Source organism: Oncorhynchus kisutch, unplaced genomic scaffold, assembly GCF_002021735.2.
Source record: "Oncorhynchus kisutch isolate 150728-3 unplaced genomic scaffold, Okis_V2 scaffold1020, whole genome shotgun sequence".
NCBI lineage: Eukaryota > Metazoa > Chordata > Actinopteri > Salmoniformes > Salmonidae > Oncorhynchus > Oncorhynchus kisutch.
This window is the reverse complement of record NW_022262965.1, coordinates 7,501-23,774: the sequence shown is the minus strand read 5'-3', so window position 1 is coordinate 23,774 and position 16,274 is coordinate 7,501. Positions and strand designations below refer to the sequence as shown.

The 16,274-nt window shown below is 47.1% G+C and overlaps 2 protein-coding genes across 6 annotated transcripts in view; both read left to right on the top strand.

Annotated features, from left to right (window-relative positions):
• The first annotated feature begins 233 nt into the window (after positions 1-233).
• On the top strand, positions 234-12,255 carry LOC109877899 (STE20 related adaptor beta). 3 transcript variants are annotated; one of them, XM_031817421.1, is made up of 12 exons: positions 234-316; positions 1,742-1,821; positions 1,977-2,056; positions 2,627-2,707; positions 6,675-6,780; positions 7,206-7,327; positions 7,751-7,859; positions 8,087-8,210; positions 8,700-8,976; positions 9,130-9,377; positions 10,552-10,594; positions 10,701-12,255. In XM_031817421.1, the coding sequence occupies exons 3-12, from the start codon at positions 2,045-2,047 to the stop codon at positions 10,869-10,871; spliced, it is 1,293 nt and encodes a 430-aa protein (XP_031673281.1). In that variant the 5' UTR covers positions 234-316; positions 1,742-1,821; positions 1,977-2,044; the 3' UTR covers positions 10,872-12,255. The 3 variants fall into 3 exon arrangements, with proteins under 3 accessions (XP_031673281.1, XP_031673283.1, XP_031673282.1); XM_031817423.1 differs by having other exon boundaries at positions 262-311; XM_031817422.1 differs by lacking the exon at positions 234-316 and having other exon boundaries at positions 363-1,821.
• A 1,799-nt stretch (positions 12,256-14,054) lies between these two features.
• The window catches only part of LOC116364194 (cyclic nucleotide-binding domain-containing protein 2-like), a 6,849-nt gene continuing 4,629 nt past the window's right edge, over positions 14,055-16,274 (top strand). Inside the window, exons 1-3 of one of the 3 annotated variants that reach the window (XM_031817424.1) lie at positions 14,055-14,411; positions 14,590-14,634; positions 15,075-15,238. In XM_031817424.1, coding sequence (XP_031673284.1) covers positions 14,229-14,411; positions 14,590-14,634; positions 15,075-15,238 — 392 coding nt within the window. In that variant the 5' untranslated portion in view covers positions 14,055-14,228. Of the gene's footprint in view, positions 14,672-15,074; positions 15,239-16,274 lie in introns of all 3 variants that reach the window. The other 2 variants (XM_031817426.1, XM_031817425.1) reach the window with 2 other exon arrangements.

The window sequence follows — 16,274 nt, the reverse complement described above, 5'->3', positions numbered from 1 at the left end:
GTATAAATTACGCGACAATATTTATTGAGTGGTGTTTCTAAATAAAAGTCCTACACTAAATACATTGAGGTTTGTTATTTGTTATCTATTTTGTTAATTCATATTTAAAATCAATTTAAGATACATGGAATTCTAACTCAAATGTACTACGAATTAGGGAAAAAATATCAAAAAGGTACTGGTATAAATCAGTGCGGTTCACAGATGAAAATGAAATGAATAACAATAATATCCAAACTTTTATCAGGTTCTCGCAAGTTTAGTATCTACGTCATTACGTCAAATCATCTGAGAGGAGAGCAACAACATAGGTGAAGTATGTTGTTGCCATTAACTATAAGTTTCAAACTTCATACTCTCAACAATATACATTTGTTTTAACAGTGTGTATAACGCATCGCAATTTGTTTCTATTTCATTCCATTACATCTTGAAAATATTTTATTATCTTCAGTCAAAACAGTGTCTGTACGCACAACTTGTACATTACGTCATATTTTGCGTTGTCATAAATCTTAACTTTGCCAAGTTATAAATGTTTAAGTTTCGAGTTGTAAGCTTCCTCATGTCATGCTTGGTTTGTTCAAGTTTGTTTCGCATTCAGAGCAAGAGTAAGTTGGTTAAAAAACCCAGCCTGATTTTGTTATGATTGGGCATGAAGATTTCATAAACTGATTTTCAGTGTGAGTAAACTCATTGCAGTCACATGCAATCCTGCATCCACAAATTATGTGATTATGTTAATTATGGGCAATTTTTTTTTACGTGGTTATATGAAAACATGTACTAAACATGTGTAGGTTACAATCAGAGAGGACAACCTCTTTCTCTGCTACAGTGTTGGGCCCGTTCCACTGGACACAGACATCAGTTCAACGTCGTTTTGATTTACATTTTGTTGAGTTGTCAACTAACGTGAAATCAACGGGAAATCAACAACAATGTCACCACATCATCTGATTTAAAAAATACGAAATGGCCTTATGTTGATGACTTTTGGCACATCCAATCATTTTCCCACGCTGATTCAACGCCATTACATATTATTATTTTATGACGTGGAAACAACGTTGATTCAACCATTTCCCCCCCTAGTAGGGTGTCTGTCAGTAGATTATAATAAAATAGCTAGAATAGAACAGAATAGACTGGAATAGAATACAATAGAATATCGGTTAAAAGCTAAATAATTCCCCAACAACAACAGGCAAGAACTGTCACTATATGGGGTTGTTAAAGACTTACAGCTTTCACAGTGGTGGGTAGATGACAGCGACGACCTATAAAGAACAATAACGGTCAGGGACCAAGGACTCATCATCAGTTCGCGCGCTCATAGAATGGGACACGACGACGCACTGTCCTCAAAGTCCCCTTCCCATTCATGCTTTGGCAGGAGAGACGGGGAGAAAATATCCATCGAGGCACTTAGCTACAGCCAAAGCGATGGACCACATGCATTTCAGATGCTTACATTCAGATGTGGCTACAATGATTCTGTATCACGAAAATGTAACGAATACCGATGTGAATCGGGCTATTGCGCACCAAACAGTCACGTAATGCGTGTTTTAATCTCAGTATTTTGTGGTCACCGACTGGCATAGTTATTTTTGTCGAGACATTTTGATACCTTCGTGAAAATGTATTTTTTTACAACAGCATGCGTTCAGCACAAAATCCCTGCAGGGGCTAGTATTGCTTATTTAATCATCAATCATTTTGTGTGATGTTTTTCAAGAACGTGGAGCAGTGTTTTGCATGAAGTGATGAAGCCAGATGCCAACGCAGTGGAATCTGAACCCGGCAGAGTACAGCCAGGTAAACTGTATGGACATACAGACGCCCCATGGGGGAGGCTGTCTCTCAGGTTGAATCCTAACTAAGTCTCTCATGTTACCATGTATTTCTCCTCTTGCTCATTCTCTCTCTCTCTCTCCCTCCCCCTCTCTCTCTCCATCGCTCTCATTGTACAGCGCGTGCTGTGGTCGTGGAGCGGATAAATGCCATCGCGTGAAGCACTAACCCCCACAAAGAGAACTCCATGTCTTTCTTGGTAAGGGATATTTATTCTAATCAGCATGGCTTTGATGTTTAGCCGATCATGACACTGATTTATCTAAAGAGGTTGTTGATGATGATGATGATGATGATGATCTAATGAGCCAGCGTCTCCTCCAGGTGTGCAGTGTTTCTCTCTCATAGCGCATTGATCTGGCCATGCTCCAATCGTAGAACTCTTTATCAGGGTTCATTCATAAGACCCATCTCATTAACCATGCATATTGCCATTACCTTTCCCTGTAGGTTATATCATGGGTACCAATCTGCTGCTAACCCTGTCATCAACTGTCTCTTTCTAAAGTAGCAGTCACTTCATGGACATGCACTGCATGTCTTCCTCCACAAACACTGTTGTTTTCCACATTGGCTCCAACCTTGATGCTCCAAAAGTATCTCTTCAGTGTTGTCCTCCTAAGTCCCTCCTTATCTCCTTATAAGGGCATGACGGCATGCCTGTCCTCTCCTCCCTCCTTCCCTATTGGACCGTCTCACTCCTCTCCTCTATTCTCCTCTCCTCCGGGAGCATGTCTCACCCCCTCCTCCCTCCTCCCCTCTTCCCCAGGACTGCTCCTGCATCTCCCCCACTCAGGTCCAGCCAATCAGCATAGAGGACCAGTATGAGGACGTCAGCCACCAATACCTGGTCAGTACAGTGCTGTGTCCACTCTGTTAGCATCCAATCGGAGCACTGAAGCCCACCCGGCCTTGTCTTTATGGTGTGGTCAGCCCAGTTCTATTCTATCAGGTCAGAGGTCAGAAAGGACCACTAGGACAACTTAGGACAGTTCCGGGTCCTGTCTATGTGATGGTAGAGCTGCATGTAACCTACCACATAATAGGGCTGCCAGCCACTGACCAGATCACTAGAACATTACATAGCCTATAAGTGAACCAAAGCTATTCATGCTGTATAGCACAGCAGCAAGCCTTTTTCATAGCTGCTGTGTCAGCTCACCCTGGAGCTAACTGCCACAGCATCCCGCCCAGGCATGTGCACAGATGGGAGTCAACCTGTGCCCAGCACTTTGCCCTCCCACTCGCCAAGTGCCCTTTTGTGTGGTGGTGTATATATAATTTTTTTTGTAAAAGTTTTGGTCATTGTTGTTCTGAACCAATTGCCCACAAGTTGTCGTGATGTTGTCTGTTGGTTGCTCCTGTTGATCAGACCTGTTGGTTGCTCCTGTTGATCAGACCTGTTGGTTGCTCCTGTTGGTCAGCCCTGTTGGTTGCTCCTGTTGGTCAGCCCTGTTGGTTAGCCCTGTTGGTCAGCTCTGTTGGTCAGCCCTGTTGGTTAGCCCTGTTGGTCATGTCTGTTGGTCAGCCCTGTTGGTTAGCTCTGTTGGTCAGCCCTGTTGGTCAGCCCTGTTGGTCAGCTCTGTTGGTCAGCCCTGTTGGTTGCTCCTGTTGGTCATCCCTGTTGGTTGCTCCTGTTGGTCAGCCCTGTTGGTTAGCCCTGTTGGTCAGCTCTGTTGGTCAGCCCTGTTGGTTAGCCCTGTTGGTTGCTCCTGTTGTTCAGCCCTGTTGGTTAGCCCTGTTGGTCAGCTCTGTTGGTCAGCCCTGTTGGTTAGCTCTGTTGGTCAGCCCTGTTGGATAGCCCTGTTGGTCAGCTCTGTTGGTCAGCCCTGTTGGTTGCTCCTGTTGGTCAGCCCTGTTGGTCGCTCCTGTTGGTCAGCCCTGTTGGTCAGCCCTGTTGGTTGCTCCTGTTGGTCAGCCCTGTTGGTTGCTCCTGTTGGTCATCCCTGTTGGTTGCTCCTGTTGGTTAGCCCTGTTGGTCAGCCCTGTTGGATAGCCCTGTTGGTCAGCTCTGTTGGTCAGCCCTGTTGGTCAGCCCTGTTGGTTGCTCCTGTTGGTTGCTCCTTTTGGTTGCTCCTGTTGGTCAGCTCTGTTGGTCAGCCCTGTTGGTTAGCTCTGTTGGTCAGCCCTGTTGGATAGCCCTGTTGGTCAGCTCTGTTGGTCAGCCCTGTTGGTTGCTCCTGTTGGTCAGCCCTGTTGGTTGCTCCTGTTGGTCAGCCCTGTTGGTTGCTCCTGTTGGTCAGCCCTGTACAGATCTTGCGCTTGCCCAGTTGCGCCTTTTTCCCCAGTCTGCCATGTACTGAGATTGCACATGCCCGGTATCCAAACATGCATGAGATGCGGCCACCAGTCTAGTGTGTGTAGCTAGCTACCTAGTTTATCATTTCAACAGTGTTGCCACAGCAGTATAACATTTGATTAACCCTTGAGTTACATCATCATCAATAATCAGTCTAGATGGTGTAACCGGTGTGAAATGGCTAGCTAGTTAGCGGGGTGTGCACTAATAGCGCTTCAATCTGTGACATCACTCGCTCTGAGACCTTGGAGTAATTGTTTCCCTTGCTCTGCAAGGCTTTTGTGGAGCGATGGGTAACGTTGCTTTGAGGGTGACTGTTTTCGATGGGTGCAGAGGGTCTCTGGTTCGAGGCCAGGTAGGGACGAGGAGAGGGATGGAAGGAACACTGTTACCCCTGGTTCGAGGCCAGGTAGGGGCGAGGAGAGGGACAGAAGGAACACTGTTACCCCTGGTTCGAGGCCAGGTAGGGGCGAGGAGAGGGACGGAAGGAACACTGTTACCCCTGGTTCGAGGCCAGGTAGGGGCGAGGAGAGGGACGGAAGGAACACTGTTACCCCTGGTTCGAGGCCAGGTAGGGGCGAGGAGAGGGACGGAAGGAACACTGTTACCCCTGGTTCGAGGCCAGGTAGGGGCGAGGAGAGGGACGGAAGGAACACTGTTACCCCTGGTTCGAGGCCAGGTAGGGGCGAGGAGAGGGACGGAAGGAATACTGTTACCCCTGGTTCGAGGCCAGGTAGGGGCGAGGAGAGGGACGGAAGGAACACTGTTACCCCTGGTTCGAGGCCAGGTAGGGGCGAGGAGAGGGACGGAAGGAACACTGTTACCCCTGGTTCGAGGCCAGGTAGGGGCGAGGAGAGGGACAGAAGGAACACTGTTACATTGGCTGATACACAGAGCACAGAGAGAGGAGCGGCTGCATCAACGACCCTCCCCCCGACCCGACTCCATCCCTTCCTCAGTTGGCAGCAGCATCACAGGTAGTCTAGGCTCGCAACAAGATCTCACAGTCTCACTGCAGAATCAGATGTTTATTTACATTTATCTAAACGTCACATTTCGAAGTTGTTCCAAACGACACATTTCGAAGTTGTTCCAAACGACACATTTCGAAGTTGTTCCAAACGACACATTTCGAAGTTGTTCCAAACGACACATTTCGAAGTTGTTCCAAACGACACATTTCAAAGTGCTTTTTACGCTTTTTGGGTTGACTCCTCATTCTAGGTATCGTTCTATTTCTCCAAACATCACATTTCGAAATTGCTCAAAACGTCAAATTTAGAAGATTAAGGGTTAAGGTTTTGGATCGGGTTAAAACATTGTTTAGGCACTCATTCTGAATGGTTAAGCTAAGGGTAACAGTTAGACACTCATTCTGATTGGTTAAGCTAAGGGTTAAGGTTAGACACTCATTCTGATTGGTTAAGCTAAGGGTTAAGGTTAGACACTCATTCTGATTGGTTAAGCTAAGGGTTAAGGTTAGACACTCATTCTGAATGGTTAAGGTAAGGGTTAAGGTTAGACACTCATTCTGATTGGTTAAGGTAAGGGTTAAGGTTTGGATAGGGTTAAAATAAAACACGAGTGTCCACCTCACAACCTTCTGATCCAGAGTCATGAGATTAAGACTCTAGTTAACCACCAGGTGATACTAAAATATCCACACAAGCCAATAGCCAGCCAGCCACATCTCTTGAGTTAGAGGATGATGAGTTTCATATCATGAAGTTAATATTTAAGAGCGTTTAAGATAAATCACAATCAATAAAAACAAATCTTGCTCACTAACTAGCAGATGTACATCAATCATCAACATGAATGATCAGCTGATAGCCCTCCTTTTCCCCACGTCTTTAGGAGGCACTGTAACTAACTAGCTTTCATTTTGTGATGATTGAGTATGTTGTTGCAGAAATAAATAGGTCTATGCTAAAACAAATAAAACGGTTCGCTACAAAGGCAGTGGTATGTTCTGAATTTTGAGGTATGAATTAGTTTAAGCATCGGCCCCCTGAAAGGTCTGTGCTCGGCCCTGACCCCTTAACACAAAGTACTTTACAGCCTCTCCCTCCCCCCAACACCGGCCCCAGTGAAACTACCCCCACCCCAGCATTACCCTGTGAGGCTTAACACCACAGGGCCCCCCTGTGGCAGCCACTGGTTGGTCATCACCACACCACCAAAGTACTTTGACCTCTTCAGGCTCAAAGGCAACATTCACTCACCCTCATTCTGCTTCCTCCTCTCTGCTAAATGGGCCCATTTCATGTTAGTTTAACATACCATGCTATACTAAAGTACTTGTAGACTGTATTTGTAGATTGCCTTCAGGGTAAGAAAAACAGTTCCTTTGGGTGAACTATCCCTCATCTAGGTAAAGAAGGTTATTATTGTAACCAGCTACAACATGTTTCATACTATTACCATGTTGTTACTACATGTTCTGTGATCTAATGAAATATGCTGCTGATACATTTCAGGGTTGTGTGTGAGTACGTGTGTGTTTGATTCTTCACAGAGCTCCGACGTCTCAGAATGCACTTTCACCTGGGGTGGTGCAGGCAGCGATGACATCACAGCGCTCTCTGCTAACTCCGCCCACTACCAGCTGCTGTCAGAGCTGGGTGAGCATACCATTGGTCACAAATCAACTCATCACTACAACCCAGAAAGACAAGTCCTTTCACTACGTAGTTGTTGCCTGCAGAGTAATATCTCCTCTGACAAATACAAAGCATATTTCCTTTTAGCATGTTACTGTTGAATAGAAAGCTCATCCAAAAGCATTGTTTACAATTTCACTGACCAAGTCCCATACTACACATAGCCCGAGTATAAAGCGTTTGTATTGTGGACATTTTCTGTTACACATAGTCTATTACCTTTTGGCACAGCTGTTGAATAAACTGGCCAATTCAAAATATTAGTTCACAAATCTCCCTGGATTATTGAAGACCATACTAACCACACAGTACCTGAGAATGAAGCATTTTCAGAGTTGAACGTGTTTCTACATGTCTTAATATTTATTACCAAACCGTGTTCACAGGGAAAGGCTTCAACAACCTGAGCCAGGTGCGCATGGCGCGCCACACCCCCTCCCGCCAGCTGGTGGCAGTCAAGAACACCAACCTGGATGAGTGTACTGAGGATGAGCTGCTACAGTTGATGGTGCGGTACTGTTTTAAAGGTCCTACAGATACGACCCACCTTGTCTTTTCATTGAAGTTCATGTCAGAAGATACATATTTTGTTCCAGCCACAACTGATTCAAAACACCTGATTCAACTAATCAATTTCGTAGTTAGTTGAGTCGGACGATTACTTGAATAAGATGAGTTAGCATTGGGCTGGAACAAAAACCTTCGCTCTTACTCTCTAGATCCAGGGTCAGGGACCATTTAGGTCATTGTTCATAATAACATTGTTGGCACTTGGCAGTGGGACAAGCCACCTGGCTGACTGTGTGACCCCAGTGTTTCCTGTCTGTGTGACCCAAGTGTTTCCTGGCTGTGTGACACCAATGTTTCCTGGCTGTGTGACCCCAGTGTTTCCTGGCTGTGTGACCCCAGTGTTTCCTGGCTGTGTCCCCAGAACGAGGTTCTTCTCTCCAGGCTTTTCCGCCACCCCAACCTGCTGACCTCTCGCCTGGTCTTCAGCTCCTGCTGCCAGCTCTGGGTCCTCACACCACTCATGGGCTACGGTCAGTCTACTGCATGCATCTTCTAACACTCCTTTCCTCTCACCATCCCTCTCCCACACTTACTCCCCCCATCTCTCTTCATCCATGCTCCTTCTCTCAGCGATAAGTTGGTTGAACTTGATTTTTTATGGTACAGAAATGACATGGTAAAAAATGCCTATGTTTGTAAGAAACATTACGAACTATTTGGAACCATGGTTACCGATGTGTCTCTCTGTCTGTCCCAGGTTCGGCAGATAGCCTGCTGAGGACCTTCTTCCCTGACGGGATGAGTGAGTCCCTGATCGCTTACCTCCTCCACGGAGTCCTGAAGGCTCTGCAATACCTGCACCTCATGGGCTACGTGCACAGGTGAGGGAGGAAAGTTGCTGGTGGCAACTTGCTGATGTGTTCAGAGGGTCCCTGGTTGGAGCCCAGGTTGGGGCGAGGAGAGGGGCGGAAGCAACACCGATACACTTCTGTCCAACTACAGCCAATCCAACTGTTAGATGGTACCTGTACTCCTTGTTTACAGCCTCGCTATTGTGTTACTATGTGTTTCCTATTTAGCAAATGCTTCTAGGGCCCGTGAGTAAGCACTTCACGGCAAAGTCTACACCTGTTGTATTCGGCGCTTGTGACCAATAACATTTCATTTGATTTGTTGAAAGAATCAGCCTAGTTTGCTGTCTCAGGTGGACATAGTTGCTCGGAGTTGCTCTCAACATGTAGAATGTGCCAGGGACAGTTGATCTGAGCTGGTAAAAACAACCTCATGCATCATCAATAGTTAGTTGACTGTAGTTGTGTAGAAGCCTGAAGATTTGGCGAGAGTGAACGCTCATCTCCTCTTCCTCTCAGGGGAGTGAAGGCCAGTCACATCCTGCTGTCTGGGGAGGGCCGTGTCTACCTCTCGGGGCTGCACAGTGTTTACAGTATGATGCGGGATGGGAAGAAGGTGAGGACTGTGTTCGACATGCCCCACCACAGCCCCGCCCTGCTACCCTGGCTCAGCCCAGAGCTGCTACGACAGGACCTGCATGGCTATGGGGTGAAGTCAGACATCTACAGTCTGGGGATAGTAGTCTGTGAGCTGGTCAGTGGCAGGGTGCCTTTCCAGGACATGCCCCCTACACAGGTACTGGGGCCTTACATTAATACGGCATAATGCCATACGCTAGGGCTGTTCTCATACATTACAAAACATAGTTCAGTCTATGAGAGTCTCGTTTTTTCTCCATCTCTCTCCCTCTGTGTGACTGTGTCTATATGTCTGTGTCTCTCCCTCCAGATGCTGCTCCAGAAGCTGCGTGGGTCCCACTGCTGCCTGCTGGACGTGGCCCCCTCCCCCCTCGGGGAGCTGAGGGGGCTGAAGGTGTCCCGCTCCGGGGTGGACTCTGGCATCGGGGAGAGTGTTGCCACGGGCAGCCTGACCCGCACCGCCACCGCCGAGAGACCTCAGAGCCCCGCCCCCAAGAACCACTCGGTCACCCTGCACAACCTGGTCCAGCTGTGTCTGCAACAGCAGCCCGACTGCAGGTGAGACATACACCTGTGCAGACACACCGAACGCAACACATACACAACAACACACACACCGAACGCAACGCACACACACAACAACACACACACCGAACGCAACACATACACAACAACACACACACCGAACGCAACGCACACACACAACAACACACACACCGAATGCAACACATACACAACAACACACACACCGAACGCAACACATACACAACAACACACACACCGAGCACAAGCACACACACAACAACACACACACCGAACGCAACGCACACACAACAACACACACACCGAACGCAAGCACACACACAACAACACACACACCGAACGCAACGCACACACAACAACACACACACCGAACGCAACGCACACACACAACAACACACACACCGAACGCAACGCACACACACAACAACACACACACCGAACGCAAGCACACACACAACAACACACACACCGAACGCAACGCACACACAACAACACACACACCGAACACAAGCACACACACAACAACACACACACCGAATGCAGGTGAGACACACACACAGGGGCAGCAGACGTTATACACAGGAGCAGCAGACGTTATACAGGGGCTCTGGTACCTCCGTTTGAAGTCGGTTCTTTCATTCAAGGAACAATTTTAAATGTTCTTGTGTTCTGTCTGAATTTCTGTCATTTTTGAAAGGCGTGTAATATGTGAGATTCCCAGTGCTGCTAGATATGACAGTGTTGTGGGACATTAAGGCACGGTGTGACTGCTAGATATGACAGTGTTGTGAGACATTAAGGCACGGTGTGACTGCTAGATATGACAGTGTTGTGGGACATTAAGGCACGTTGTGACTGCTAGATATGACAGTGTTGTGGGACATTAAGGCACGGTGTGACTGCTAGATATGACAGTGTTGTGGGACATTAAGGCACGGTGTGACTGCTAGATATGACAGTGTTGTGGGACATTAAGGCACGGTGTGACTGCTAGATATGACAGTGTTGTGAGACATTAAGGCACGGTGTGACTGCTAGATATGACAGTGTTGTGAGACATTAAGGCACGGTGTGACTGCTAGATATGACAGTGTCGTGAGACATTAAGGCACGGTGTGACTGCTAGATATGACAGTGTTGTGGGACATTAAGGCATGGTGTGACTTTGTCCTGTTTTGGTGTTCCATAGACCCTCTGCTTCTACACTGTTGACCCATGCCTTCTTCAAACAGGTAGGTCTCATCATCATCAAAATGCTCTGTTTTGGACTGGATTGCATTCTGTGGCACGGTGTGGCTGACTTCGTATTCATGTATTTTTCTGTGGACTGTATGACAGGTGAAAAGGCATCATACCCGGGACTCCTTCCTCAGTCTCATGTACCCCGCGGTGCCCCTTGGAGTTTCCAGCCCCGATGACCCCCCTGTGTCCTGCTCCCCTTCCCCGTCCTGCCACCCCCCCACCTCCTCCATCGCTCACTCCACAGAGGAGGTGTGGGACTTCTCCTAACCCTCCTCCCTGCCCCCTTCCACCTCTGCCCCCCACATCCCAAAACCTGACAACCAAGCCTAACTCAAGACAATCATAACGATAAAAAAAACAGCGAACCCAAACCTTTCTACTGTGCTCTGATTGGACCTGTCCTACCCACCACTCTGAGCCTTTCTACTGTGCTCTGATTGGACCTGTCCTACACACCACTCTGAGCCTTTCTACTGTGCTCTGATTGGACCTGTCCTACCTACCACTCTGAACCTTTCTACTGTGCTCTGATTGGACCTGTCCTACCCACCACTCTGAGCCTTTCTACTGTGCTCTGATTGAACCTGTCCTACCCACCACTCTGAGCCTTTCTACTGTGCTCTGATTGAACCTGTCCTACCCACCACTCTGAGCCTTTCTACTGTGCTCTGATTGGACCTGTCCTACCCACCACTCTGAGCCTTTCTACTGTGCTCTGATTGGACCTGTCCTACCTACCACTCTGAGCCTTTCTACAAGTTTTCTATGCTTTCCTATGTTTGTTTTGGAACTCAAATAAGGTTCTGCAGGTGGATGTTTATTGTCTTGAGTCTTGTCCTGGAGGCAGAACTGAGCCATTTCCCCTTAGATAGGCCAGCTGCTGGAATAGGAGGGCGGGATTATTGAAGCTGCTCTGCCTGGACCATCCAATGAGGATCTCTGTGCCATGGGTGTGGCTGCCGGTCAACGACAATGACAACCAATGACGTTGCAGGACAGTGAGGACACACCCCCTATGCCCGTTTAAAGACCTATCACTGGACTCATATGGATCGTACTACGAACAGTAATGTGAACTATTTTAGGCTATTAGACTGTGAAAGGGCATAGATAATAATGTGTCAGGGTTTGAAGAGGAAGATAATAGATAATGATATGTTATGGAGTTGGAGAGGGTATAAGTGTTAAATCACAAGTGTGTGAGCAGAGACGGTACGAGAATAGCTAGTGTGTTAGTGGAAGTTCTATGGTTATCCCTCTTGTCTTGTGAAACCAGCCTGATCTCGCGATAGCTCACATTCCCGAAGTGAAACTAAACGTGAGCTCAGCAGTCCGTCTGATTGACCAGGCTGCTATCCCTCCCCTGTACAACCAGTGAAATCCCTGGGATCAAATAAGAACTATAACACTACCACTACTGTGGTTTGAGATGCACTACCCTATACACGTCCTCCGAGTCATAATAAACGTATGGGAGGATCCTCAATTGTATCGTTTTAATGAAATCTGTGAACTGTTTATGATACATTTGTGTGTTTTATTCTGTGATTGATAATTATGTGTATGAGAGACATTGTATGTATCAGTGCATATCAAACATGTTATAGCTGTATGAGCCTTATAGAAGTGTTATAAATATATTCATTATCAATTTTTCTAAAACAACGGACCTTTTTTTCTTGCCTTTGGAAGTTCTGTATGGTCTTTCTGACATCTCTGTTAAAGCCTAAATAAGCAGAAAGCTGTATAAGGGGTTATTGAAGGGTTAGGTCAGGTTGACATTGGGATTGGTGCTTTTTGGCAATAATGTGTTTAGGACTGCAATTGCTTGAGGTAGAAGTTCCCCCAACCACAGATCTAAGATCAGATTATCCTACCCCACATCCACTTAACCTTTAGGGGGATGAACAAATATCTGACCCTGTGTCAGTGGTTAGGTTTGACTTCTACCCACTCATAGCTACATCACTGAAGAGTCTATGCCTAAAATATGGACTAGCGCTGTGGTTGTCAACCTGGGGTAGGTATACCACTGGGGGGGACTTGGCCTTTCTCCTGGGGGATTCAGAAGACACCTCCACAACGACTGTCCTGGCTGAGACGCTGTGATAAAATACACCCTGTGATGTCACAGAGGAACCTCTCTAGTGGGTGGAGTCCATATCTCAAAAATAAACAACTAACACCTGACACCATTGGACAATGGAGACAGGAGAGAAAGTGGAGAAAGGTAAAACCACATTGTTTCTTAATTTACATCTTAGTCACTACAAAAATGCTGTGGCTTAGAAACATACCCACCACCGGTATGTCTATCATTTTGTCCTGGTGAGGGCTATTGGTTCATTTGATCAGCATCTCATTCTGTTTCCAGCAGCTGCGAAGGAGGCCAAGATGGACCTCAAGGATGTGGTAATGTGCATAGATATAGAAAGCTAGATAGGAATATTTGTTAGAGACTGCAAGCACAAACTGTCAGCCATTATTATTATACCATCTTAGTTGTATTTCTATGGTAACGGCTCTCCATAGGCTCTCTTAGTTCACGTTTAGGCCTTCTGGCCACATAAACCCCTCCCCCCTTATCAACGGCATGTACTGTTATGTATGCCACTCTAGTTCATAGTTCAGTCCAACCTGTGTCCTCTGACCATGGGTGTTTAGGAGAAGATGTAGGGACAATGCCAATGACCTTACCTCATGACCTCACTCTCCCTCCTCTGATGACTAGAGAAGGGAGGGAAGAACAGAGTGAGGGAGGGAGACAGAGGGAGGGAGACTGGCTAGTCCATGTATTGACCTCTCTCCCTCCTCTAGCCAGTCCATGTATTGACCTCTCTGTCTCCCTCCTCTAGCCAGTCCATGTATTGACCTCTCTGTCTCCCTCCTCTAGCCAGTCCATGTATTGACCTCTCTGTCTCCCTCCTCTAGCCAGTCCATGTATTTGACCTCTCTGTCTCCCTCCTCTAGCCAGTCCATGTATTTGACCTCCCTGTCTCCCTCCTCTAGCCAGTCCATGTATTTGACCTCTCTGTCTCCCTCCTCTAGCCAGTCCATGTATTGACCTCTCTGTCTCCCTCCTCTAGCCAGTCCATGTATTTGACCTCTCTGTCTCCCTCCTCTAGCCAGTCCATGTATTGACCTCTCTGTCTCCCTCCTCTAGCCAGTCCATGTATTTGACCTCTCTGTCTCCCTCCTCTAGCCAGTCCATGTATTGACCTCTCCGTCTCCCTCCTCTAGCCAGTCCATTTATTTGACCTCTCCGTCTCCCTCCTCTAGCCAGTCCATGTATTTGACCTCTCTGTCTCCCTCCTCTAGCCAGTCCATGTATTGATTTCTCTGTCTCCCTCCTCTTGCCAGTCCATGTATTGAGCTCTCTGTCTCCCTCCTCTAGCCAGTCCATGTATTTGACCTCTCTGTCTCCCTCCTCTAGCCAGTCCATGTATTGACCTCTCTGTCTCCCTCCTCTAGCCAGTCCATGTATTGACCTCTCTGTCTCCCTCCTCTAGCCAGTCCATGTATTGACCTCTCTGTCTCCCTCCTCTAGCCAGTCCATGTATTGACCTCTCTATTCGCTCCCTTCTCCAGTCATCGGCGGTTTTACATTTCCAGCAGGCAGCGGAGATGTTATTTTCGTCCCCGGTGCAGACTGCTCCATGCCGGGGCAAGCTGGGCTTTAAGTGGGCGGTGCGCAGCGTCATCCTGATGACTCGCTTCTGCCGCTACTTCATGTCCCGTTCCAACTATCGCCAATTCATGGAGTTCAACTTCCGGGAGACCATCACCAACCAGCCGGCCGGTGGAACGGTGCGTCGTGTGTGTGTAGGAGAGTGCTACTGTTAAGGGGAAGTGATAAGGCGCTGTGTTTTGCTGGACTAACGGGCCACCAGGTTTATGTAGCGGTCTTGATGGGAGATTGAGACAGAAGCTACAGTTTTTATATCCAGAAAGACTGGAAAGTCAACAATGATTTCTGTTCCTGCAGGGTAAAAGTCTGGTGTTTGACCTGAACCACTTCAAAGTGAAAGAGGTAACGATACCGTATGGATTTAGAAGACCTATGCTGGGTATGACCATACTGTGCTTATGACTGGAAGGAACGCTGTTCTCCTTGGTGTGTGTGTCTTTGTCTCTGTCTATGTGAGTGAAAGCTAGGTGTGTATGTGTGTGAGCGTAGGTGTGTGTGTGTGCGTCTCTGTCTGAGAGTGAATGCTATGTGTGTGAGCGTAGGTGTGTGTGTGTCTGTGTGCGTGCGTGTGTGAAAGCTGTGTGCGTATGTGTGTGAGCATAGGTGTGTGTGTGTATGTGTGTGGGCGTAGGTGTGTGTGTGTCTGTGTGCGTGAAAGCTGTGTGTGTATGTGTGTGAGCGTAGGTGTGCGTCTCTGTCTGAGTGTGAATGCTATGTGTGAATGTGTGTGAGCGTATGTGTGCTTGTATACGTGTGTGAGCGTTATGTCTGGAACATTCCAGGACCGGATCCCTGTCCTGCTGGTGGAGATTATGCGGAAGTGCCCAGAGGAGCGTTCTGAGTCGGAGGTGTTGCTGGTTCACAACATGCTGAGCTCTGTGAGCATGTTCCGTCGCTACAGTGGAACCTTGCAACTCCTTCTGGCCAGGGTGGTTCGCTATCAGAGGTTAGAAGTCAATCCCCTGTCAATCACTTGGGTTCCTTAGGGTAGTGGTTCCCAAACATATATTTTTTTTAAATTAAGGAACTCAGTCCGGCTTTAAACTTACTCTTGGAAGTTGTAATAGTAGAATGCACAAGGTGTCATTTCTATATTAGGTATTACATCATCAGTTCCTCTTGTCCTGTCAGTCATTTCAGACCTTAGAGAGCTATTTATAACTTGTCAGAAACTAGCTCATGTCAGCTAATGTTTTTTAGCCCGTAGATTTTGTAGTAATGTTCGTGTCTCTCAAATATCACATGAATACACATTAGACATGGCGAAATGTATAGAATTGCAAGAAAATTTGCTTTAAAACTGCAAAATGTTCTTTTCACCCCGTGACAAAATGTGTAGAATTGCAGGAAATGAGCTTTAACCTGCAACATTCTCTCCACCAACAAGAAGGGTGTGAACAGTTGATGTCATGATCAGTGCTTGTGCCATAGACATGGCGTGCACAGGGAGGCCCCCGGATGTTCCCCAATGCTGGAAATGAAAGGGAAAGGGGGTACCTAGTCAGTTGTACAACTGAATGCCTTCAACTGAAATGTGCCTTCTGCATGGAAGGGGGGCCTGAGTGAAAACGTTTGTAAACCCCAGTCTTAGGGAACGCAATGGAAAATGTCTAGGTAGTATAGTCCCTCCTTGTTTCAGTCAGTTTGTTTCTTTTAGTGTCAAATAAACACAACCCTTGTTTTACTAGTCTGTACTGGGCTTTGCTGGCCTGTATAGCTGCCATTGACCTACTGGGAGGCTATAATAGTCCGGTAACACTTTAGTTGAAGGGGCTTCTTGTGAAGTGTTGTATTGCCTTATAAACATTCATAGGACTTTATAGATGCAGTCATAGAGCGTTATACTGGACTGTACAATAAAGCATTAACCACTTAGATGTAAAGTCCCCTTCAGGTTAGGGGACCTGCGCGGTTCTGGTACTGGTTCCGACCCACATTTTAGATTATAAATCGATCTGTGGACACCGTAGATCGAAATGGCT